The sequence below is a fragment of the Blennius ocellaris genome (assembly GCF_963422515.1).
Source record: "Blennius ocellaris genome assembly, chromosome: 1".
In the NCBI taxonomy this organism is placed as follows: domain Eukaryota; kingdom Metazoa; phylum Chordata; class Actinopteri; order Blenniiformes; family Blenniidae; genus Blennius; species Blennius ocellaris.
The window spans coordinates 22,478,109-22,505,039 of NC_137650.1; the positions used below are offsets into that span (position 1 = coordinate 22,478,109).

General features: G+C 42.7%; 1 protein-coding gene across 1 annotated transcript in view; it reads left to right on the forward strand.

The window, feature by feature from the left end:
- tcf12 (transcription factor 12) overlaps nucleotides 1-26,931 on the forward strand; it is an 80,150-nt gene that overhangs the window by 41,149 nt on the left and 12,070 nt on the right. Inside the window, exons 8-14 of the mRNA XM_080501769.1 lie at nucleotides 134-186; nucleotides 15,954-16,053; nucleotides 16,527-16,666; nucleotides 17,247-17,388; nucleotides 17,506-17,576; nucleotides 20,466-20,610; nucleotides 25,250-25,323. Of these exons, the coding sequence (XP_080357895.1) occupies nucleotides 134-186; nucleotides 15,954-16,053; nucleotides 16,527-16,666; nucleotides 17,247-17,388; nucleotides 17,506-17,576; nucleotides 20,466-20,610; nucleotides 25,250-25,323 (725 nt within the window). The remainder of the gene's footprint in view (nucleotides 1-133; nucleotides 187-15,953; nucleotides 16,054-16,526; nucleotides 16,667-17,246; nucleotides 17,389-17,505; nucleotides 17,577-20,465; nucleotides 20,611-25,249; nucleotides 25,324-26,931) is intronic.

Sequence of the window (26,931 nt, forward strand, 5' to 3'; positions counted from 1 at the left end):
TGTGAAAAATCACAATTTGTCTCAAACAATAGGCTACTTATGATAAACTAAGTCTTGTATTTGAGTTATGGCTTGTTTACAGTTGCCTCTGTTTTGCCTTTGAGTGAATTCTTGTGCTTTCATCTCCATGCAGATCCCGTGCAAACAAAAAAGGTTCGCAAGGTCCCTCCTGGCCTGCCTTCATCTGTGAGTGGAAGATCATCTACCTCTCATATAAATAGATTTCACAGTGAGCTTACCTAAACAAACACACACACACACACACACACACACACACACACACACACACACACACACACACACACACACACACACACACACACACACATACACACACACACACACACACACACACACACACACACACACACACACACACACACACACACACACACTATCCCTGTTCCCAGACACAAAATCCTTCCTTCCCGCACAAACGCACACTTCTGGCATCACTTCCACTCATTTTTGACGTGAGACTCGGTTGGTTTTGGAGCTTTGTTGAGCAGCAGCTCCAGCGGCACTTGTTAAATCGCAAAGTTGTGACGTTTCATGTTGGTTGTTTACACGCTCGCTGTCTGATCTTTGCATGTGCAGGTCTCTGTGGGGTTCGTCTTTATGTAGCGTCTTTTTTTTTTCTTTCTTTTTCCTGTAGACTGTGTGTTTTTGTGCAAAGTGCACACGAATGAATGTGTGAGTTTGTGCACATGTGGACCTTGAGGTGATTGATTTTCAGTGCTGCCCTGTCACAGTCGAGCCTCCTCACAGCCTCTCCTGGGAGAGAGAGGGGCTGTCAGAGCAGATCCCCAGCTCTGCTCTTTTGATGTTTAATTAGTCATTACGTAGCAGAACAGGAGGACAGACAGAGATTAATAGCACAGAATATCTGAAATTTCTATTGGTAATGATCCCGGTGGAGCAGAAACCATTAAGATGCAGAGAAGTGTGGAGCTCAGCTTGTATTCGCTTAGACAGGGGGTGTTGGAGATCATTAATATGCATAAATCAGTAAGTCAGATGTTCATTGTTAAAACCCCAGTGGATTGCCAAAGGTTTTGTTAAGCTTTCGCTTGAAATTCAGAGAACTACTAGAAGACAATGCGATTTTTATAATAATAGGAAGCAACTGGTTTCCCCCAAAATCCCCCAATTTTTTTCATTTAACATTGAAGGGTTTCTTGCTGAGAGGAGTCTGAAACTGGATTCGCTTTCCAGAGCTTTGATAATCGTCACCTCTACTGCTGTTACGCTGAAATTAAATATGGAACAGGCCAGCAAACATAAAAGGCTGGCATGTGTTTTGTTTCTGGATTTGGATTTGAAAAGAAGTTTGTCAGAGCGCGAGGGAGCGAAGCAGTTCCCCCGGCAGAGGCAGGAACGTGCGCTGCTTTCTTCCTCCTAAGTAAGTGATATATTTGAGGTCTCGTCAGGCGGGAGGGAGGGAGGCAAAGAATGGTTGCCTCACGGGTTACATCTCTTTGTTGTGTAAATGGACGCCGGGCTTTTATTTGTCAGTACTTAACACATGGGCGCAGGTGCGGCTCTGTGACTCATAAGAGTACAATCAAGCAGTACAATGCTAGATGTGGGGAGTGGGGGGGGGGACAGTGACAGAGCACGGGATAAAATACAGCTTCTTCTTGTCACTCAGTGCTGCTCAACAGATTAAGGCCCCAAGCTTGGAGGAATTATCCCCCGTTCGTCTTTGATCCCATTTGAAAGAATAGAGATGGCGGTGTTGAATAAAGGGCTGTAGGTCTCTTGTAACCAGCCGACGGGGAAAGGAAAACATAGAACATTTCTTTGATAAGTGGCATACGTGAAAAATGTTTGCGTGGGAGGTCGTCTGGCAGCTTTTGGGAGGTGTTGTGTTATTGATACTCAACTAATAGGAAGTAAAGGTGAGGCGTCCGGGCAGAAAGCTATTGGGTGGTGAAATTGACTATCTGTGGCCTTTCGAAATGTGTAACAGTGACTGGAAGGGGGGGGTGTCAGAGAATGGTTATCAGCCGGGACCTGTGTTTGTGTTACTGAAGCCGAAGCTGGAAGTGGTGAAGGGCGGCGTTGACGAAGTGTGGAGGGCAAGTGCACCTGGAGTCAGATTTAGTTTGCCAGAGGCAGCTGTGTGAAGAGGCTGCAGCGTACCTGCAAAGCATGAATGCAGCTGCAGATGCCACTGAAAGCTTTTGCTTGTGTAAGCAAACGCGAGAGGAGAGCATCACCGGAGACCTGAATAGCTGCTTGATTTAAAAAAAAAAAAACCAACACAGTACTTCCTATCATTATGTCTACTGCTGGGAATTTTCATATTTATTTATTTCATTCCTTCTCCCATTTGTGCTCCTCCTAAAATAAAATTTCAGAGTTTAAAAATCAGATAGGTAATGTAAGTTGGAAGTCGAAGCGCGCGTGTGTGTGTGTGTGTGTGTGTGTGTGTGTGTGTGTGTGTGTGTGTGTGTGTGTGTGTGTGTGTGTGTGTGTGTGTGTGTGTGTGTGTGTGTGTGTGTGTGTGTGTGTGTGTGTGTGTGTGTGTGTGTACACAACATGATAGAGCTGAATCAAAATATTTATGGGAGCACATCCTCTGCGCATTTAGGGTCTGACACTGCCGTGCACCAGGATGTGAAGACTATCTAGACGGGCCAGCTGGTGATTGCAAGCATTTAAATGTTTATACGGCTTTTTTTCACCCTATATACAGACGTCCCTCCTCTCTGAGCCACACACACACATACTGTCCTCTTGCTGACTGTGAGCTTGCAGACTTACAATCCTGCAGTATTAAAAAAAAAATTGTGTCACTTACAGGCCGGAACAAATAGTTTTGATAGCAATGAAATAAAAACTCACGACAACATATATATATTTTTTTTTTGTCTTTGAGCATGGAGCTTTACCTTTTGTTTTTTTTTATTAACAATAAGCTCAGTGGCTGTAATCAGCTCTCTGCATGATTTGACTGTACAAAGTAAACACTGAGAGCGAAGGACAGAGCATGTTGTCATTGAACAGACACACTGCTTTGCTGAGGGATGCTGACGGGCAGCTGCGTGGGCACCTGTCTGACAAGGAGAGAGAGCAAGAGAGGGAGAGAGAGAGGGAGAGAGAGGGAGAGAGAGAGAAGGAAGGAGCGCTAAATAGACGAGGGGAGGGGGTACAGCTTGAGGGGGGAAAGTTGCATCTCGTTGGATATTTATGGGAAGCTGCAAGGGCATGGTGTGTATGTGTGTGTCTGCATGTCAGTTTGTTTGTGTAAATACCCCCCCCCCACACACATACACACACATGCACACACACACACACCACCCCTTTGTCAACGACACGGCGGCTTGATGTGACACTTCCTCCCTGGCTTCGGTGACGATACGGCTGCAGGATGAGAGAAAGAAAATGGTGGGCTGAGATTCAGCTCCCCTCCGGGGACGTTCGCAAGCGAGAACCCTGAGTGTAGATGACAAAAAAGATTGACATTTGCTTTTGACAGATCACTCAGACACCCTTGTTTCTGAGAGGTTTGTACTGAGCGAGTTGTAAGAGAGGAAGTCGGCTCGAAAAGCTCTTGATTCTCGGGACCCAGCGATGTTTCTCGCAGTATTGTCGGGCGCATGACATTCAAACAATGTATTTTGTTTCCTCTCTCTATTTGTGTTTGTCTCCATCCGTCCGCCTCTCAACGGCTCAAAGACGAGACGTAATGATACTGTACCACAACGGTAACCTAATGTTCCTGTTGCAGAGAGAGAGAGAGAGAGAGAGAGAAAGCAGCTCCTTTTTGTCGTCGCCTTTGAACTGCGGCAGGGTGGGACTCGTCACAGGGCTCAGTTAACAGGCCGTAGATGAAATGCATCAGCAAAGCCCTCTGTAAACATCCAGGAACACCCCAGGCTCTTTCAAGTCTCGGGCAAAATGAGATTTGGGGTGGGGGGGCACCCAGCAGAGTAGAGTAAAGCGACATGATTCATATCTCTGCCTTTTTGTCATTCTGACATAAAAGTCCAATCAAAGACATCTAACACAGACTCTGGCAGGCACGGACACTTTAAAGAAGCTCATTTATTTTAGTCATTTTTTTGTGTTGATGTAGCATTTCTGTTCTGTTTGAAATAGTGGCAGCACAATGTTAGGGTGGGGGGGGTTGTTAATGCTTATCATAGAGCGTACATTTAAGCTTGGAATTCATTTGGTCAATAAATCCAGTTTGTGTGGAGTTGAGTTGTGTTATTTTTTTTTTGCAATCAGAAATGTTTCCTTAAAGTTTCTATATGTGGTCATTTTTTTTTATTAAGATTTGATATATTTTCAGGCTTTAGAATAATCTGTTTAATTTTATTCCCCATTTCCCAATTTTATTATTTTTATTTTGAATAAATGAATTGGCTGTTTTACAATTTTTAATTGCAGTCAGTCATATTATTCTGTGGTGCCAAATTTGGTCTAAATCTTCAGAAGTAATCCAGTCATCTTCGATACTGCTTATACCTTGTTCCTGGTTGCGGGCAGCCGGAGCCAATCCCAGCTTACTATGGACGAGGGCAGGATACGTCCTGCACTTTTTGGATTGTGGGAGAAAACCGGAGTCACCAAAGAAACCTACACTTAACCCTGCACATGCGTGGAGAACATGCAAACTCCATACAGAAAGGCACGGCCGGTTATTGAACCCTGACATTGGAACGTTTAGAATTTGACTGCACAGAATAAATGGAGAAAAATCACATTTTATTCACCATTTGAGTTCGTTCAATCTGATCTTTTTTCCACAAAACACTAGGGATGTCTAAATGTCTACCCAGGAGGACGACTTTGCAAAGTGTAAAAATGACAAAGGAAACAATCAACTTAAATTTTATAGCATAACATTGATACCTGAGATAAGAGATTCAGCAGTGAAGCAAAATAGCATTAGCATCAAAACAGTACGACTGTGTACTAAGACTGAATTCATACCAAATCATCCAAAATGTTGCCGAGTATGTTTAGAAAGGTCTTCACAAACACTTGGAATTGTAGAAAATTGTGTATTTGCGTGTTAGTATTTCGTCATGTCAGAGCTGTGGCCCACTGACGGTACAACTGAGTGGCCTGTTGTTGCTGAACCTAAATGAGTTTGACACTGCTGTTGTAAACGGAGGACTTACTGGATGTTGTGAGGATATTTTGGTTGATGTCACTAAGTGGTAGTTCCCATCTCAGTGGGGTTTGTTTTTTTTTTTGTTTTTTTAAAGTTGTTATATATAATTTACAGCATGTCTGTTTAGACTCCGTCTGATCAGAAGTGACTATAACTTTGACTTCTTGGACAGTAGGACCATTTTAAAATAGTTTGAAGAAATCGAGACCAAAAAAAGACAACGAGCGGCAAACTAATGATCAGCTTTGTGCTGCTCTTAGCTGGAACAAACTCTGATGCATGTGCATGCATTTTTTAATTTTCCGCTCCCTGGCGTTGCTGTAACTGCTTTGGAGCTTATGTTTTGACTCCTTTTCAGCTTTCCAGCAGAAAAAAGCATGAGGAGTGTATCGCAAACTAAAAAAAAAAAAAAATCTAAATGTTATTGGAACAATATCTGTTGCTACAGGTGATAGAATTGTTCAGGATAAACAAGCAACCCGGCACTGGGGCGAGTTCAGGCTCTGACCTGACCCCAGTTAGTGAGCTCCCCAGAGATGGCCTCATCAGATGGCTGATTAGATAGACACCCTCGGTTTGGACGGGGTGATGCTGAGCAGTCGCAGTCACCTCTGGGACCATTGGGCCTCGTGTTTGTCTTTGTTTAGGTTGTAGAAATTTGCCACTGACAGTAGAGGCGGCAGATAATGGAAACAGGCAAACAAGCCAGGGGCCCGACCGTCTTTCATCTGCGAGGAGAACAAAGAGTTAAAAGGACAAAGAGTACGGAAATAATGCACAGATTAAAGTCATTACTCACATTGGGGCCTGTTGTGCATTATTCATGTAGGCCTTTGCGTGAGTGTACAGCATTAATGCAAACCTTGATTTTGTAGATCGGTGGCAGACTCAAGAACACCGCCTGTCAACAATCACCAAGGTAGAGTGTTTGTTATTTCGAGACCATCTCGGCCTGGCTGCCGTGACCTGGAAAGTACATCAATGAACCACGTGAAGCTAAAGCAGTAGTCGTGAGGCCCAGACCGACACTGGAGGTCAGAAGCAGCTTGCAGTGTGTGCAAGTATTATTTTTTTTTAGCAAAACCAGTGAATTATGAGTCATTTTAAATAGTTTTCCAGACATAAATTTTGTTTAAAAATAGTTACTTACATGTAAAAAAAAAACAAAAAAAACCTTTCAAGTGCGATCATGCAGTTGAATATATACTCACCACATAAACGCCTGACGTGAATACAGAGTTGTCAATTTCATAATTGGGGTTTTCACTGCGTCGCCGAACTCAACCAGTGGTATTTTAACTGGAATGGAAATTCGGAGCTGATTCAGCACGTAAGGCTCCGAATGTAACATTCATTTTGAAAGCTTGGATCTTGTGATGTTTTTTTTTTCCTACATTTTAATGTTAGTTTAAAGCTGGAAGACTATGAGACTTAAGTCGTTGCAGTCTTCAAAACAATCACTTGTATCAGTTGTGATGATTTCAATTCAGTCACCACTGAAGTATTTGCTTCTCATTTCTCGTTCTCTAATGCAATACTTATTTACATTGCCACATTTATTGTCCAAGTTGGAACAATACATGTATATCTGTGTGAGCCAAGATGTAAAAAAAAACAAATGCGTTTTTTCTTTATTTTTGGGTGACGTTTCTTTATTTTTGGGTGTTGTTGCTTTAAAAAAAAAAAAAAAAAGCAAACATCTTTTAGAGTTCTTGCCCCGTCATTGATCTGTGTTCAGAATTCTGACGAAAGCTAATAGCGGACTGGCAAAAAGCAAGTAAAACATTTCAACTCATAATTTTTCTTCTATGTAAATAATAAAAAAACAAACAAACATTCAAAATAGTTTTCTGTAGCATTGCTAGAATTTATTATATGAATTTTAAAAAACGTTTTTTTCCCGGTAATATAGTATACACAAAGGTTATCACCCCCTTCTCTCTCTCTCTCTCTCTCTATTTCTCTACATTGATCATGTGATTATAGACTTAATCAGTAAATAGCTCGGATATTTGTTATAATAATCAGTTTTTGTCCGATAATTTGTGATCGTAAATCCTCACATTTTGCTATGAACAAAGCTTTTCTGTTTTGTCCTCCTTTTTTTTTTCTCCCCCCACGTGGGTGGACATACTAATGTGCATGTTTCTTCACGACATCTTGTTTAACAGCTGTGCTCGACAGTCAATCAACTTCATTTGAATTTGTGATTTATTAAAGGTCGTGATGTCATCTTCGCATGCCGTGTCTCCCAGAGCCAAACACATGCAGCCTTCTCTCTGCATACATTCTGAGAGAAATTCACTTTTTTTTCCCTCCCCCATAATGATTTCTCCAAAAGTTACATTCAAGTACTTATTCATACCCCCCATAGTCGATAATGTTCTGTTACATGATGGGGGGATTTAGTGTGTGTGTGTGTGTGTGTGTGTGTGTGTGTGTGTGTGTGTGTGTGTGTGTGTGTGTGTGTGTGTGTGTGTGTGTGTGTGTGTGTGTTGTTCCCATGACAGTGTCCATGACATCTTCATGCTGTTTGTATGTGTTCGGCTCCACTCAGTGATGAATAATGTAAAAAGGGCTCACTGCTTCAGTCCCAAAGCTTTCACCGACAAACAAAGAGTCGATTCTGCTGCGCTCGTCTCTCTCTGCACATTCACATTTGTCTTTAATCTGTTTAAAATTTTCCACGGTCTCTCTCTCTCGAGCTCCAGTCGTAGCAGCACATCGAACGTGCATTTGATTTCAGCTCATTATTTATACCCCCAAAACTTCCAAACCTTTTCAAATCTGACTTTTATTAATGACTTTTATCTCTCCTATCAAGAATTGTTTATCTCCACAGAACTTTAACGTTCCTGACGTTTGTCATTGACTTCATAATAAATCAGAAATTGGATCATTTTAATTCTCGGAAGTATTTCGTGTCAATAGTTGGTAGCATGTTACAGATTGTATGTATATTGGAAATATTTTTCAGGTATACAGACACAGTACTGGGGTAAATAGATGGCTGCGGCAGTCCTGCATTCCCCAATTTTAACCAAGCTGGTTGAAAACTGTTTATGTTGTCCTTGTCAAGGATTATTTTTTGCAAAGAATTATTCTGAGGTTGTTCATTATATTTAGATAAGTCTCATTAAAAGTGCAACATTGCTAAAAAAAAACACACAAAAAACCAAAAAAGACTGTAACAGAAAGTATTTATAGATTACTCAAAATTTTATGAAGGAAAACAATAAATATGAGATATTTTGTATTGTAGTGATCAGAATGTTGTCTGTGAAACAAGGGGAACCATTAAAACATTGGTTTGTTTTATTTTGACTTTAATAATAATAAGGAAAAGTGTTGTCCAAAATGGATTTCATAGTCGATGAATTATAAATAAAAACAAAGCATAAGTATAAAGGAGATTTTTCAACTGTTATTACGACTTATTCATCCATCTATTTTGTCCTCTTGACCTGTGTCCAGGTCAGCATAATGTATTTATATCAGGGTAACTAATTATTTTAAACTTGGTACATGATATACTGGCAGGTGTTCAACGTGTTCCATATTAACAATAACTGTTGTCAACGCCGTCTGCACACCAGCCGATCGTGCTCTGGTCACAACACGGAAATAGATTTTAAAATATACGTTATGTATTTTCAAAGAGAACTTTTAAGCCCTACTTCAAGGACCTTGTGGAGGTCCTGAATTGTCAGGGACTCAAATGTGTCCATTCATGATGAAACCCAGGGTTTTCAAAGGGCGGGGGTCTGAATCCCTACCCCCCCCCCCCCCCCCCACTCTCCGAGTCAGCCCTCCTTAATTAGAAGCAGAGCCTCTTACAGGAAACAATCTTCCTGTCTGATGACATCACCGCTAAATCCATGCGTGAGATGGGGGTGACCTCAGCCCCCACGCAAATCCCAGGAAAAGCACCTTGTGATGACTCGAGTGTCTTCAGAGAGGATAGCGTGAACAGGTGGGGGACGAGCTGAGGCTTTGCACCTCAGGCCGATCGGGACTGTTTTCCACCTTATCAAGGCTCAGATATTTTTTTGTGTCATGATTGTTTGATCATAACGTGTAATTAAAATAAAAAAACAAACAAAACAAAAAAAAAAAACCCAACATCTTTGAAAGCGTTTTCACTGCATCTCCTGCCGAGTGACTAAAATAAAACATGTTGTCTGTGTCCTGAATCAGCCGCCTGTGGTGTGTGTGTGTCTGTTTGTGTGTTTGTGTGCGTGCTTGATTTACTAAATTAATGTCTATTTGTCCCTGCTTTCATGTGTTTTCCTCACAACACAGTGTTGCGTGTCTGGACTTGTTTTAGACCCCTTCAAACACTTCTATCATGACCATTTTTCCTTAAAGCATCAACTTGAAACGGAGCCAGATATAAAGCAGTAACAACATGCAGAGGCGGCGTTTTTGGATGAGTTTGAAAGACTCTAAAGAGAAGAAAGGCAGATAAATAATAACAGCACTAAAAGGAAAAGCATAATAAAGGCCTAGTTTTCTTAGGGAAGTGGGAGCTTTCATCTTTCTATAGCAGTAATGTTCTCAATGAGTCTCCAGGTCTGTGTTTAGGCCAGCAGGCTTCGAGTGGCGCACATGAAAGGCTCCAGCCAGACTCTGGGCTCTCACTGCAATATAGTATCTATCCTCTCCTCCTCTCCTTTTTACACCCCCCCTTTGCTCCCCCCCTCCCCTCCTTCTCCTCCTACCACATGATAAAGGTAATGGGGTGCTGTGTGGCTCTCTGTGACAGTAAACCACGGTAAAATGGCTGTCAATGCTTTGCTCCCCATCCTTAAACCAACCCCCCCCCAACATGGGGCCCCCAGGGTTTAGGAAATGGAGCATTATTTTCCCGTTTCAACGTCACACGCCAACCCTCTCCTTGCAGCTGTTGCATGCTTTACAACTCTGTGTTTACAGGCACTTCAGCGAAAGGTCTCACTCCGCCAGCTCCGCCAAACTCTCATATTTCACGTTTCATAAATATGCCGTTTTCAGTCCCCCCCCCCCCCCTCCACCACCACCACCACCCCTCACATTGCTCGGGCTTTTGCGTTCACGGGTTTTGAACAGTTTTTTCTTCTTGCATGTTGAGCCTTCACTTTCTCTCACTAATGACTCCTAATTGGTGTGTGAGCCACGTGTGGGAGCAGGTAAAACGTGTTGCCAGATGGCTGTGTTCTTACAAAAGCCATATTTCACCTTGCTTGCCTGTAAGACTCGTTCAATCATCACGAAAAACAAAAAAAAGATTAGACGCTCTGGATTAAAACGTGTGGCGAAGAACTGGCTCGTTGCACTTGCTTAAGCACTCATTTGATCGCCTTTAAATTACACATATTAATGAAATCCTGCTTCGAGTGAAATTGTTTTAGTTCCACTTTATTGGGATTCCCTTGGAAAAAAAAAAATCTGCTTTTTTTTCTTTTTTTTTTAATGCCTGGAATTAAACGTTTTTCTTCTCCCACACTAAATCCGCACACACACACACACACACACACACACACACACACACACACACACACACACACACACACACACACACACACACACACACACACACATTTGTTTTCCGTCCCACCCACTTCCCTTTATCTATCCGGCGCCCACCTCCCCATCACCTCCCTTCCCCCTCTTCCTCCTCCTCCTCCTCTTCCTCTTTGCCTCAGCACTTAGAGGCTTAAGAGAGGGCTGTACCACACCAGCCACTCCCTTCTCGCAGCCGCCCCTTCCCGCAGTGTGCAATGGTACAATCCTGCTTTGCATAAGTTTCCTCTGAGTGGTCTGGTGTGTGGAGGCCAGTACTGAAAGAAATATTAGTCCCTTTTGAGCGGTTTGGATGTATGTGCAGAGAGACAGCTAGTGTGCCGCCGTAGTATATACCCTTTATCTCTTATACTATAATGTATTGCGCCTACCCTGTCCCTGGAATGGGCAGTAACTCTTTAATGTATTACTACAACGGGAAATCGGTGAGTACTCTCTTTGGGAATGTGTGTGTGTGTGTGTGCGTGTGTGTGTGTGTGTGTGTGTGTGTCTGAGAGAGATGAGCTCTAAGAAGTGTGTGTGTGTGAGTGTGTTCCTGTGACTGTCAGTCTGCACCTACATCTCATTGTAAGTTTTGGACTTTCATCCATTGTGTGTGTGTGTGTGTGTGTGTGTGTGTGTGTGTGTGTGTGTGTGTGTGTGTGTGTGTGTGTGTGTGTGTGTGTGTGTGTGTGTGTGCGTGTGCGTGTGCGTGTGCGTGTGATCCGTGCATGCCTGAGGCTCCTCTGTCTGATTTTCCATTGCATCAGTTAAAGCTGTGTGACAGTGCAATTAGAATAATACAGTTCAAGTGTTTCAGATGTGGACCAAACTTACTTTTTTCATACTTTACAACTCTATGTCAGGATGTAAATATATAGGCTACACTTGGGAGGGAGTAATGCCATTTCAAAATCCCTCTTCTCATGCACAGACTGAAATAGTGTGGCAGAATGTTGGTTTTTTGTTTTGTTTTTTCAGACTTGAATTTATTTTTACTGGCTGGTTGCTTCAGCTCTGAGACTGGGTTGAAATAATAACAAGTGGGAGTCTGGGAATGATTAAGGGAAAGAGGCTGCCTGTTGAGGTTAGACTTTCCTGTTTGCAGATTGAGCTCCAAGCACCACTGTTGCTGTTATTCCATCTGTTTTTAATCACTTTGGCATTCTTGTCACCACAGGGAGCCTAATGTGATTTCTGAACTTCTCTGTAATGACCTCTTTGATTTTTTTTTTTTTTTTTTTCTGTCTGACTATTTTCTTTTTTGGTCAATAGATGCATAATTGTGTGTCTGCATGTGTGTGTGAGAGTTGCTGTTGCACTTGGAGTGAAAATAACTGTTGAGATGAGTGGGGTTTTTTGGGTTTTTTTTTTCAGTAAACTTGTTGATGAAATTAGGTGTGTGCTTATGTTCCAGGAACATTTTCATTGTAATATCATGCAGTGGGCTTATGAATCTGCTCAAGGACACAGTTCCACAATGGCCGAATGAGCTTTGTAATGCAGTTCAGTAATCCTTAAGTAATGATCCTGTCATAAGCAAATTACACCAGACGATTTCCACCTGCCATTGCCCATTCTATTTTTACTATTATATGAAGGGCACATGCATTTGAAGGAAGAATAAAGAAGATATTTTATTGAAGAAGGTCGTCCTATTCAGACTTGTATTTCAATTTGCCTTATGATCCATTACAGCATTTCCCCTTTTTGATCCCGCTGCACAAAGCATGACTTTGATCTTTCTCATATTAACTACGAACAGACTTGTGTTACAGTCCGTGATGGGAGAGAAAATTGATAGCATGTGGACAGAGTGGGCAAACTTTATGATCAAAAGCACTTGTTAAACAACCAGCACCCACTTTTCTTTTTAGTCGTGCTTGCAACTGTGCAAAAGAAAAGGCCATACTCATTCTGTGCATCAACTTGATCCACATTAATTTGTTCAAATGCAGAGTTGCATAGCAGGCTCACCATCTGGAGCACTGGGAGAATTCACAGTGGGCCATTGGCTTGTGAATTGGTGGCACAGTACCAATACAGATGGAGCAACTCACTGATCTTTCTTCCGTTTCTTATTAGTGAGAAAGAAAAAAAAATTAGAAGCAAATGCCCTGCAGTGATTGTTAAAATCTTATTTTCATTTTTTTTTTTTTTTTTTTTTTTTTTTTTTTTTTTTTTTTTATTAACAGAGGAGAGACATGAAAGCCGTTCCGAGAGCAGTTAAAAGCACAAAAGATTCAACATGTTTTTCTTCAGAAGGCGATGTGCCTGTTATTGTTTACGCGATGCAACAGGTTTTATAACCGTGCTTCAGAGCGAAACCTGATGGCTTCTAAGTGGTGCACTGTGGGTGAGCGTGACCACGTGATTAACACAAAGTCAGAATGGAGGCATGCTTGTGTTTACGATGCTGATCTATCATGCACTGTATTCATTTGGCAGATATTTTGATATTAATTATCGAATTATATTAATCCTAATTAAAAAAAAAAAAGGTTTTCTATGGAGGATGTGACACTGAACACAAGGATGCAAAATTAGACGACTCTTGCCTGAATTTCATTGAGCGAAGCCTCATTCAGTCCCAAGGTTCTGGGTTCAGTCCCCGTCTCACCCTGCGTTATGTATTGAAGTGTCCTTAAGCCTGACGCTGAACCACGAGTCGCTCTCAGTGGAGGTTGAATGCTCTGCGTGGCAGCTGCTATGTGAGTGTGTGTGTGAATGGATGAATGTCACCAATGTTCTGAAGCACCGTAAGACGGCTGAAGCAGTGGAAAAATGTGCTTTGAGTGTCTTTGATTGATGGGGCTGATACCAGATTACAGTTGATACCGTATGTTATAATTTATCCTGTTGCTCTTGCTTATTAGCTGGTGTTTGCCTCTTGTGAGAATTGATGATTTGTGTGTGTGTGTGTGTCTGTGAGGGATATTATTCTTTTGGGTTAGCGTCTTATTAACTGTCAAACTAACTTCATAAATCAGAGCATTATGAGTTGGTCTTTGTGTGATTTGTTTTTATTGCATCAAAATAACTCTAAACTGGATTTCCGACAAAACATTGGCAGGTGGCGCAAATATTGAACGACGCCATGTTCAAACAGGCCCAGCGCAACAGTAGTCTGCAGACACCTCCAATCTTTAATGCACGGTTAAGTATGTAAGATTTGGACTTGAAACAAAAATGCCCTCGGGATGTGGTTTGATTCCAAGTAATGACATACCTTATAAAACGGCATTAACGGCACGTTTGAACTCTTCTCTTTGAGCTTTTTGGCCATTAGCCAGATTTTTTTCCTTACATTTATTTCATTCCCCCCCCCCCCCCCCCCCCCCACCTTTTCCTTTCCCTTCCTTTTATCATGTTACATCTTTTTTGTGGTGCTGATGTATTGTTTTACCATATGATGTTTTGATTGGTGTGGAGTGAGCTTCAAAGGCAGGTACCACAGGCTTGTAGACTTGGGAAACTGTGCAGGATATATTCAGTCAACTGAGGTGGAGCGCTATTGAAAGGCAGAGCCAAGTTTTGGAGCTCAGCCAATTACTACCCCCCCCCCCCCCCCCCCCCCCTTAGAATGAGGTACAGTTTTTAACTGTATTGTTTGCTTGGTTTTAACTGTAATTACCGGCTGGCTGAAAAGAAAATAACATTTCGTTTCGCCATTAACGTTTCCTGACACCATCAAGAGTTTCTGTTTATTTTCTGCATCTCCTTATTTAAATGAATCGATGCTTCAAACGTCGATGTTGGCTGTCACCGTTAATTTTTATCAAAGCAATAATGGCTGGGGCGCTCAAATAACCAGTGTTGGTCCGTGTTGTTGTGCCGAGCCGTGTGAGTGACGGCTTTTAATTAATGGCTTTGTAAAAGGAAACCCAGGCGGGCCCTCTCCTCCATACGCCGGTGGAATGAGGCACCCGGTGTTTGGGATGGTTTATTAATGCTCTGACTGGTTAGCCCTGGGTAAAAAGGACAATTAGCATGATCCGCTGCCATATGCTGCCCATTGAGCATCTGACGGAGGCAAAAGACAAAGGCCGGGGCTCCTGTGCGAGGCTAACCTGAGATCTCCACGGAATCCACGTTCAACCGTGGTCACATGTGTAAGCCAGAGGACCCCATGAGAGCCCCCACCCCTCCCAAAAGCACTTTAATTACACACCCAGACAGCAGCACGTCCGGCTCGCTCAGCAGAGCCCGACACCAACACGGTCCCAACTTAACCTGCGTTTCTGCATTGCTATTGTGTTCGCACGCGCAGGCGATCCCTTTAACTGAATTGACGGTGGTTGTGATGCGCGGTTTCCATCGGCGCGTTGTCGTCAAACAACTCAAGGAGGTAAACAAGTCGTGTCTACACACATTTTTTTTTTTGAGGAGTGAGCTGTCAACATGTGAGTGTGAAATGAAGCTGCTGCTGCTGCTAAAAAAAAAAAAAAAAAAGGGATTTATCTCTCAGAGTGTGGGGGACAAAAAGATGGAGGTGTGCAGGTGGAATCTGGCAGGCAGGCCGGCCTGGCGCTGATCACTGTTACACCAGTTACACACAGTCCTGTCTGTGGGAGGGAGAAGTTTTCCCAAACCTTCTCTTTTAGCCCCCCCCCCCCCCCCCCCCCCTCCCTTCCTTCCAACTCGTGCGCTCTCGTCCTCCCTCACTCTGTCTCTCTCCATCTGGAGTGGATGAAGTCAGAGACCACATCACTGGTGTTTGGCCTCATGGCTCTTCGACGGTGCCGCCCCTGCTCGGCAACACACAGTCGTACAGCTGTACGACAGCATGCCCGTCGTAACTCTCTCTTTCCGCCGACGGCTCGCAGGTAGAAATAAACAGAAAGCCAAGCAAGGTGTTTTTTGCACCACTTATTTGATTTCTGCCTCTCTGGGAGCTCTGTAATTTGCAAGGCATTTAGTAAATGCATGTAAGCGGGTATCATTATACTTCCATTAGAGGTTGAGTTGATCTGAAATGCAAATACATCCTGATAATCCACGACTCCCTTCACGAGCTTGATTGCTTGTAAGTCATTAAAGTGTGTGTATGTTTGTACTTTTCGGGCCTCGTGGCTGCAGTGCATATGTTGCAATTGTCTGCGTACTCTCAAGATCGCATGTGGTGATGTTTTGCATTTTCAGCACTTTATGGGAACTGAAAGCTGTTTGTTTTTTTTTCCTCATCATTGCACTTCACCATACTGTGTGCAACACTTGATATACATTGACTGTCACGGTGTTTTGCACTGTTTGGTTTCTATAACGTGCATTTCCCTTGCAGGTGTACGCACCGTCTCCAAACTCAGAAGACTTCAACAGAGATTCCCCTTCATATTCCTCTCCCAAACCCTCCAGCAGTATGTTTGCAAGCACTTTCTTTGGTAAGTTCTCATTAGGCAGGTTTTGATTGGAACTCAAATATATATTTTCTCTGATCTGGTGCTAGATACCGCTCAGTATATCAAACTATTATTTTTCACTACCTCCCATTTGCTTTTGGAAGTTGCCATTTAGCTTGATAGTAATCAATTATAGCCTCTTACTACCGAGACTGGTTTCTTTGAGAAATATTTGCTGAAGTGTACTTCTGTGCGCAGGTTTTATTTCGGTCTGACTGACACCCAGACATGCAGGCTCCTTGTTGGCGTTAACTTTTGTGTTATCTCAGCTGCATTCAAGACAGGAATCATGTTTCAGTTTCAAGAGGGGAAAAAAAAAGAAAAAAGAAGCAAAACCCTCCTTGGATAACCTCTAAGCGACGGGGTACATTTGGAGGGTTTCTGCCTTCTGGCATGTGTTTGCACTTCCATTTCCAATCAGTGACACAATGAAATGTTGTATCTATTTGTATCAGATGGTACCCACAGTTCCACTGACCCCTGGAATTCGTCCAACGGCATCAGCCAGGCTGGTTATGGGGGGATGCTCGCAGGATCGTCATCTCACATGCCACAGTCGGGAAACTACAGCAGCCTGCACTCGCATGACCGTTTGGTAAGTAGGATCAATCACTTGGTGCGTACAGTAATTCAGCATATGAATAAAAGACAAAGAAATCCTCGAAACTCTGATTAGTTGTTTTTTTTAATTCACCCTTTTTATATCGTTTCTATTTATTTCTTACATTTTTCAATTCACCTTACTTAATGGAAAATGATCATATATTCTGTTAGTCGTTTTGTTGTGCTAGCACACTTTCAATATAAACTCCAATGTGTGTGTGTTGCTTGAACTGCGTCTCTGCCCCCCCCCCCCCCACCACAGTTGGAGTGCATGTGTGCGTCTTTCGTTGTCTGGTTATTTTCAGTGAAGGCACTGCTGACCGGAGCCTTTGTGTTCCTGCTTGATCTCGTCTCGTCTGCCGGGCCTGTTTCAGCTGGCAGAGCATCACAGGGAGCCTGCAGATGCTGCCGGCCCCTCTCTTTATCTCCCCCCCCCCCCCGAAGTTAACTTTTGCTCCATCACAGCCTGGGAGATGTCAGAGGAGACGTACAATTTAGAGCATGAATAAGCTCTTTATTTCCCCCCCCTCCCAAAAAAATCAATTGTCTCCGTTTTGTTTCTCTTGCTTCAGAATTACCCTGCACACTCAGTGTCTCCGGACATCAATGCCAGTCTTCCTCCCATGTCCAGCTTCCACCGAAGCGCCAACAGCACTTCGCCATACGTCACCGCAGCGCACACTCCCTCCGTCAACTCGACTGATGGCGTCATGGGTGCGTTTTCATGCTTAAGAGGACGAGTTCAATTGGCTCTGTTTGCCATGGACAGTTTTTTTGGTCTGTGAGTGCAATAAAAAAAAAAAAAAAAACAACTCCTCCGTGTTTTCATAGCTGCTGCAAACCGGGGGAACACCGCTGGAAGCTCACAGACTGGAGATGCATTGGGCAAGGCTTTGGCCTCGGTGAGTTACAACCAAGGTTTAACTTAGAGGGTGCTTCATTGCATTGGGCATGCCTAAAAAAAAAAAGAGAGAGAGAGAGAACCACCCAAAAGTTTTCGCGTAGAAGCTGAGATCAGCTGTGGCTCTTGATGTAAGTTTATTGTTTATCAGAAATGCTTTTTTTTTTTTTTTTTTTTTAAATGGGTGGCATCAATGTGGTTTGAGCATCTCAAGGGAAGTCTGCATCTTCACAACAATAGCATCTTGTCAGGATGTGAAGCTCATGTCTAACTTAACTGTGATTGAGTTCAATCTGTGAATCGAAAGAGAATAATGTCCTTTTTTCCTCAATGAATAAGTGACCTCAGTAAGCATGTCGGGAATTAAACACTATACTGTTGATTAAGAGAAGCCAAGAGGACTTGTTTTGTAGTTTTTTGTTTTTTTTTTAACTAAGCCTCGATAATTGTGGGCTTAAACTAAGAGTATGCAAGAATGGCAACTGTAAATAAAAATGCCTCTAAAGCCATTGGATTACACTGTGGTTGGGAAGAACAGCCATGGATATCTGTGACATCCTGTAATGGTTTAATCCTTGGATTATTTATACTGTGACATTGTAAAATGTGTCAAACAGCAGTTGAGTCACAGGGGGACGACGAATGTTCCAATTGTTATGGACTTACTAAATTACCAATGCGTTGTGCAGCACTGTAAAGGTGCTATCTAACCTGAGTGTATGCCTAAAATTCATTGATTAGAAAAACTGCAGTCATTTTTTTTTTTATTGGCCAGAATGCAAATGAGTTTTTTATGTAGATTTAGCGAACGACTATTCAAAGTCACTTTCTTGATATTTTATTAAAATGTGTTTAACATGTTGCATAAACATCATGCGATCATTAGCATTTTGAATTTTACTCACAGCTGAAGCGATTCTGTTGGGAGGAATATTTCTGGCCAGTTTGAATCCAAATTATGAGAGTTCAGGCATGGTAATAACAAATTAAGTCCTTTATATTTGCAGACTCAATTCTATTAGCATGACAAAGCTGGAGTGAAATGGACACGGTTAGACCAGGATGGGGGGTGGGTGGATGGATCAGGGGGCACAGGGGAGTTTATAACTGCTGTGGCTCAACTCCACGGGCCCCCCCCCCTTTGTGGGGCTTTTGTTCTCCACCCTTTTAAATTGGCCATGCTTATTGGCCCCTTGCCGCCTGCGGGAGCGTAACTGATGATGAGGCGGAGCTTCATTTATTCCAGTAAAATGAGCCGTGTTTCACTTTGAATGCGGCGCTAGTAGCCGGGGAGGGAGAAGAATAGAAAGTCATATATTGTCAGGTCAGGAGTCACGGGCTATAATCAGTGTGCTGTTGAGAACCTGAGGAATATTCGGAGGTCTGCTTTGCGGGTTTACCGGTTTTCCGACACAGTGATCAGCGCAATATTAATCCCTTCTCTGTTCTTCACTGGATTGCATGTCTGCGAGTATAAAGTGCCGCTCAGCCTATAGAAGCGCTCCGTCCTCGGAGAAGAGCTCAACTGGTCATACTTCTTTTAGGACAACAGCAGATCCTCCTCCACACTCAGTGACACACTTTAGTGAAACCTCTGTCCCGATACTCCAAGTTGATTGAAAGACTAAAGCCCAGAGATCAAGATTGAATAAGGAGATTATTATTAATGAGTGCATTCTATCATCCTCACAGAAGTCAAACAGTTCCCTGCAAGCTCAATTTGATCTTAACTTGGAGGAGAAATCTCTGTGGAGCTGTTGTTTTTTTGTTTTTTTTCCCCTTCTTGCTGCTAATTAGTCAGGATCTACATGTAATACCCCGACTTTTCTGAGACATGTTCCACTCGGGCACAAATATCCTCTTATTAAAGGAGGGGGAAAATCAGGGACGTGTTTGTGCTTTAATCCAGCGTTCGTTTAAACAAATGAAATCCCAGTCAAGGTTCTGAAGACGTAATCTCTTGGCGTCCCACGTGATTGACATGTCGTCCTAAAACTCAGTGACCTCGGCGTAACCTGCCGGAGGAGGCTGCGATACAGTGTGGTGAATCTGATTTCTTCTTTGTTTTAACCAGGAAGCATCAACACACACACACACACAAATAAAGATTTATTCTTAAGCTGACCAAAATGTTTTTATACTTATCTTAATGGGAAACAAATGGAAAACATTTGCACATGTTGTTCGCCATAACAGGATTTACAGATTCATTTCCTGAGACCACTGTGGGATATCGACTGGAGTAACTCGGACAGTGTCTTTATTAAAAGTGAAAAACAGGCTTTTTTTTCTGAAAAAGGTTTAAAGGGTTTACACATTTGTGTTGTGGTATCTGTCTAAATCAAAATTGTGAAGGAAACACATATTTGAACCTTTGTGCGTTTAGATCAATGACGTCAGATCACATTTTTTGAACTGACTACTATAGACATTTTTTGTTTTTTTGCTAAAGGTTGATGTTCTGATTTGAATAGAATTCATTTTCTTGAAATGTTACACTTCAGTTTGAGACGCAAATTTCCAGAAATTGTTTTGTTTTAATTTGTGAATGTCTCTTGGTGCCGGTTTTCAGTTGATCGACACAAGTTGAGACAACATGAGGACGTCCCGTAAAACAATGAAATTGAATATCGCTCGACACTCATTTGGCTCAGGCTGTGATAGCACAGATGACTATTAACATCTCATATGTATGCACTGAGCATGTTTATGGCAGTCCCTGGCAGTGAAAACCTCTATAATTGATGACATAATTCTGGCTTACAAATGGTAACAGCTGTAAGGAAAAAAACATACAAATGAGAAGAATTGTGCAATTTATATTGTAGTTTTATGCTCCTGCTGCTGATGAATCTCATTCTTCACTCTCATTTCCTCTCCGCCTCCACAGATTTACTCCCCTGACCACACGAGCAGTAGTTTTCCCTCCAATCCGTCGACACCTGTGGGTTCGCCTTCGCCTCTGACAGCCACGGCAGGTGCTGGTTCAGCAGGAACCGTGGTGACCGCCGCCGGCCCCCCGTCGGGAAGGCCAGGTAGAGCCCCCAGTCTATTCAACTTTTATTTCATACACAAATCTTATACATTAGGTATAACCTCATTTGGAGTGGAAATATGTCCATGATAGCCCCACAGTTACTATTGGCACATTGGATTGCACGGGACTTTGGCCTTAGCTTGGAATTACTCTTTATTTTAACAGACTTTCATGAGTGTTGGTCAACTTTTACTCGTGCAACTGCAAGGGCGAACATAAAATGGCAAACTGGGTGCTTCTCCAAGCATGTGCCTTCTTTTGATTCAAGTGGGGCCCCTGTGATATAAAAGCCTCATGGGCGTGGGATATAAATTGGAGGGTGTGGCGATTAATTAATTCACTTTCACGTCACTGTGCTCATCTGAGAAACAGCTGTGTCGATGATGCATGATGACAATGGCTCAATAGCTAAAGATTTCTCTACCGTATCATTTCAAATTTGGTACACACATTTGGAATCCACAGCGACAGACTTTCCCAATTTTAGAGAGATGCACATTAATTGCTATTATTAGTTCCTATGCCGTTAAATTTAACAGTGTGGACTGAGCGTAAAAATACACATTTGCTCAAGATTTTATTCAAAAGGAGGTAATGACAATCATGATTTAGAAGCTTTCATTTTCACAAAAGCACAACGCTGATTTATGTCTGATGTGTGTTGGAGCAGCAGCCTGGTGACTTTTGCGTGTAATTTCATAACGATAATCAAAGAAGGCTGAGCTGCACTTTGATGCTCACATCAAATGGTTCATGTCATACAGTCCTGACTCTCATTCAGAATGGTGCAGATTTAATTGACAGCCTAAGACACAAGGTAATCTATTGCTGCTGGCCTCTATAATAGATCCAGCAAGCTGCTGTCCTGTGTGAACAAAAATCTCATTGACGAAACATTTGCAAGTTTAAAAGAGAATTTCTCAGACTTATTTGCTTTTGCATGTCGTTGTGCAAACACACAGACAGCTCCGCGTCTTTAATTATTTTAGTTACTTTCACTCCGTGTTGCATTGGTTGGATTAATTAAAGCCTGAGCAGAGTGAATTGTGAAATGTTTGCCTAAGTCTTAATTTAATACCCCGTTTAGCTTTAGAGTAGCTCTAATCGCGTGGTACTTCATTCGCGTTAATGCCATTTTTACATGAATCCATCCTAAAACAAAGCTTAGTTTAGTGTGGGATGAGGCTGCACATCCATGGAATTGCCAGTTATGATGACGATTTGAGATTCCCCCCCCCCTCAAAAAAAAAAACCCTGGAAAAAAAAATAATTAATTTGCAAGTGAACGTGTTTAACTTTAATCTCCTGCAAAAAGGGGACATGGAAAAGATTTATCTTCTCTTTGTTCCCTGTCTTCTCTCCAAGAGCGCCAACCTAATCAGGTTTCTGTTTCATCCATCTTCTATACGACTTTATCTAAATCAGTTTCATAGCGTACTGGAGCCGGCGCGTATTCGCTTTAGGTAACGCCAGGCTCCACTCCAGACAGGTCACCAGTCCATCGCAGAACCAACACACATACAGGCAGACAATTATATATACTGGACATCACAACTACAGACAATTTAGAGTGAAAGAGAACATGTGAGCACTCCGGGGAATATTTTTGTTATTGGCAAAAGTGGTAACTGCTGTGCAACCCCCCCAGATTTGCGTGAATGTCATGACGTTTGTGTAACCCGAAACCTTGCCCTTTTAAAATTGATAACATTTGGTATCGACGATACATCATGGATGTCATTTTTCAAGGCTCGCAGAGATGCTGCGCATTGACTCCCGCTGACATCACACACTAATTTTGGATGTCGTGTTCTTAGGAGGGTCTTTGTTCGTGAATATAAATTTAGAAGTCGCTCACAAATGCTTTCAGAGTAAAGTTTTGCTCTGTGCTAACAAGCCAATGGACCCTATTGTATACAAACGTGGCACAAGGGTAAAATCTTTCAAAGTTTTAAAAGGAGTTTTATTGTTTACGCAAAGTCTTACTGTACTGTAGATGAATGGAATAACAGGAAACAGGAATGTGGCTGCAAACAGTACATCCGGGCATCTAAAGGTTTGTAGTTTGCTGGATTAAAAAAAAAAAAAGAAAAGAAAAGCAGAATAAAGACATTTAATAGGTGAATGTGGACCGTCAGGTGTGTTGACAGAGTCGAAAGAGTAATGGAAAGAGAACGAGCGAGGACAGTAAGGGGAAGCCCAGTGTGTTTGCTTTAGCAGGCAGTTGTGTCATGTGTGGTAATGGAGTGGCGACAGCTGTCTCTACGTATGCCCCCCTCGTGCTCAGCTGTTGCCCTGCCCCATGGACAGCTGTTCCTCCGACACACGGCGCATAATACACACGGGCGAGGCGGCAAAAGGCTCTGTTTATTTGCCAAAGGTGGCTTTGACTCAGCTGATGAGGACAACAATGACGACTCTCCTGACCCATTTGCGGTGCGGCCCGCCACACCTGGCTGCACACTGGTGGCATTCGCCGTCAGTCAGAAATGGCAGATATTCTTAGAAAGCCATGGACACAACAAAAAAAAAAAAAAACACCTACAAGAAATTGTGGCTCAATGCAGTGTTAATGTTTTGTTAATTCAGGTCATACGATGAGGAAAAATACAAATATATAGAATTAGGTTTATAGTTAAAGTATACTGTTTGACTAATTATTTATCCATATTATTATTATTCCTCTGGGCTTAGAAAAGAGGGATTCTTGAAATTTGTTGTAAAATTTGGCTCTCTGTTGATGTTGCAAACATTCATCATTAGGATTACTCCCCTACGCAGCACATTACTCAAGAATGGTTAGTGCAATTAGCCCTCTCCGGTGCACGTGGGCAACAGAAGCCTCGGGCTAATTTTTCATCGCCGCCAGGCAGCCGAGGCTCACGTGAAGTTCCTGCCTCATTCACCTGGGAGGACGCTGAGGCAGAACAGAGACGTTTTCATATCCTCTCCCAAAGTCACTCTTAATAGTCTGCTAATTAAAGTCTGCTTTATTCCAAAGCTGTATGTGTGTGTGCGTGTGTGTGCGTGTGTGTGCGTGAGTGTGCGTGAGTGTGCGTGTCACATCTTTGAGTATTTGTGAATAATGTACTTAACTGCTGGCCGTTAAGTACAGCCTTGGAAGTCTCAGTGCGTCGTTCGCTCATTTATTGTCTGTTCGTTCTATTTGTTTCAAAACACCCACCGATCAATTAATAGTAAACTTTACATCATTCATAAAACTGTTTCACCCCACCGTTGTTCTGAAAATAAGGTTTTAAATGAGGAAGGAGCAAGAGAATAAGAGCTGTGTAAAATCCCCTTAGCGGCCACGACGGAGGTTTTTTTTTCCAAATATTAGAGAAAAGCACCCTTAATAATAGTTTGGAATCACACTGTGAGATAGCTCTGGAAAGCATAGTGCGACCAGTGGACTCCATTCACAAGGTTGTAGGCTGAGTTTGGCATCCGTCCACCTTAAAACACAGTAGGAGGGGGGGGGGGAGACTGGGAGCCCCGAGCTGGAACGACCACAGACACCTTATCCTGTAAATAACCTGTGCGGGTTCATTTCCATTAAGGGCGATTTGATTGCCATACAATGCACTGCCTCCTGTTGCACATGGCGAGCAGCTTACTTGGGCAATTTGTGCTCCAGAAAATAAAAGAAAGAAATGTACTGCAGCTGGGGAAATGTGATCAGCAGATGTAGATTCCTTTTCTCTAATTCACACCAGATCAAACCAGCTTGATTTGCTTTCCTGCACTGGCCTGTGGATCAACGTTTCTTTGGCTCAAACAAAAAGCACAGAATCACTGCGTACTTCTTCCAAGCCAATGGTGAATTGTAACCGTGAGCGTAGAGGATCTTCGGTTTCTCTATATTTAGGTCACGGGATTAAAGTGCATAGTTTTTCATTGCAAATAAAACGAGGGATTTGGCTGAATTAGATTTGGCTTCGGGGGGGAAAAAAAAAATAGGCTTGAATGAAACTTTTGCACTCAGATGTTTCCAGATGTGAAACCTGACAAACTGGCCTCCTGTCAAAACGGTGTTTGACTTACAAAAGAATAAATAAATGCAAAAGAGACAATGTCTCCTCTTGTGCAAGTGAAGGGGCTCGTAAATGAAGTTGATTGAGCCCAGAGTATTGCTGTATTTCCTTCATCAGAATAAAAAAAACAACTAACGATGACCACATGTCAAGGCGCAGTTCAACCACACTCCGCTTCTGACCACTCAGATGCGTTTGTAGACGCTCCAATGTGGCGAAAACTGGAGTTAAAAGTCAGCTCAAGATGTATTTGTGCGGTTCCCCAGCCTCTCGGAGCCACGCTCATTGTCGTGCAGCCTCAGTGTACATTTCATGGTGGAAGTGGGTGTTTGTCAAACCCTCGGCTGGCTCGTGTTGTCAGGATGCAGTCCAGCCGTCAGGAAATGATGCAGTTGAGGCCTAAAAGATAAAAATATCTCCCGTGGAACAACACGAAGCCATAAAATCAGGATGTCAGTGTTGTTGTGACTGCGTGTTACTGTGCGCGTCAGTTTCGCCTTTGCGTCGCGGGGCCCAGCAAGACGACGCCGTCGGAAAATCGCTGATGTGAAGCCGAAAATCCAAGGATCGCTAGCACTGACTTTCAACGTTCTTTCTCATCAGGCACCAACCAGTGGCCCCGCTCCAGCGGACAGACCCCCTCCTCCCCGGGTTATGAGAACTCCCTTCACTCCCTGGTAAGCTCCCTGTCCGCCTCGTCCTCCAGTGAGCGCGGGATGTGATGGATGCTCACTTTAGATAAGCCGCCCGTGAAGGACTGAGCTGGCGTTACGGGGAGATTCCGGTCCGACATATATTTTGTCGAGGAAGGTGGTGGGGGGGGAGGGATAACCAAACTGAACAATACCTGTCCCTCGGGGTTTGCCATCTGTCCCCTTCTCTCTGGGCCGGGACGAGAATGACAGTTTGGGGGATGGGTTTAGTCGGGGGGGGGGGGGGGGGGGCTGGGATGGTGTGGGTGGGTGGGTGGCAGCTGTTTGCTAAACCACTTCACCAGAATTCCTTTGCTGTTATGTGACCAGAACGAAGGATCAGATTTCACCTCGCTGGCTACCTGCTGCACATGTCATCTGTTTACATCATGTCAGCTGTTTGGTTCACAAATAAAGATGTGAACCATTAGGCGTGGGTTATTTTCTGGTTAAACAACGAAAATAACACGGAGCCCCATCTCGAAGCGAAAGCTCCAACAGTCTGTTTAAAAAAAAAGAATATTGTTTGGATTGTTTTCTAGTGGACTTTTCAGTCAATTCGTGTGATTGTCCTACAATATGTGTTTGTTCCAGCAAAAAGCTTCTCGTGATGTTGTCAGTTGCAGGTTGATAAAATGTCTTGGAAAGACTTTTATTGTTGATTCATGACCAGTTTGTTCAACATTGGCTTAAAAACAATCCCAACATAAACGATAGAACCAATCAGGAAGGGGAAAAAAAACAACCCTGTAAGGTACAATTATCGATCATTTAATTCAGAATTAATCACAATTGGAGTTGATTGGAGTTGATACTGCATGACATCATGACACTTTTTATTTGAACTTTCTATCATCTTATTTATCATTTCCAGTATTTCTGCAAGCCTGACCAGTAAAAGCCCAATACAGTCATTCACTAAATAAACAAACATGGTGAAGTGAAAAATGGGCTGTAGGGCAGACAGCCCAACTTATCCTCTTAAGATAACACACTGACTGGTCTACATTACATTTTCTTTTTCTTTACATAAGTGCTTCTGGACACTTTGTCTTATACTTTGATTTTCAGCGGTTGGGTTTTTGACGCCTGAAACGTGAAAGTTTGTGAAAGGCCCGTTTATATTTGATCAGATGAGCGGAGCTTGCTCTGCGTCTTATTCAAATCATTTTACAATTGCGTATCTCAACAAAGGCCTCAGCTGTTAGTTTAAAATTGTCCCCAAATATTAAAGGTTGCCATGACTGTGTTTACAAGCTTATCAGGTTCAATCATTCAGTCAGCCACTTGTATGCAAAGAGGACATTAAGCACGTAGATATTTCCTCCCACTTTGCCTTGAGCTTTGTCCGCGTCCTCATGGCCACTAAAGATAAGTGAGACTCTCAGAGAATAGAACCAGATACCCTGGATATTGGCCTCTTGTAAAAGCAAAGTAAAAACAAAACACACACATGGTTTCTTTTGCAGTTTCAAGTCATGCAAATGCAGTATTACATCATGTGACCTTGTGTTTTGCTGGACAGAGTACGTGCACTGGTTTAGATTTTTCTGCAGTAATTATTTATAAAAAAAAATAAAATAAAAAAAATTC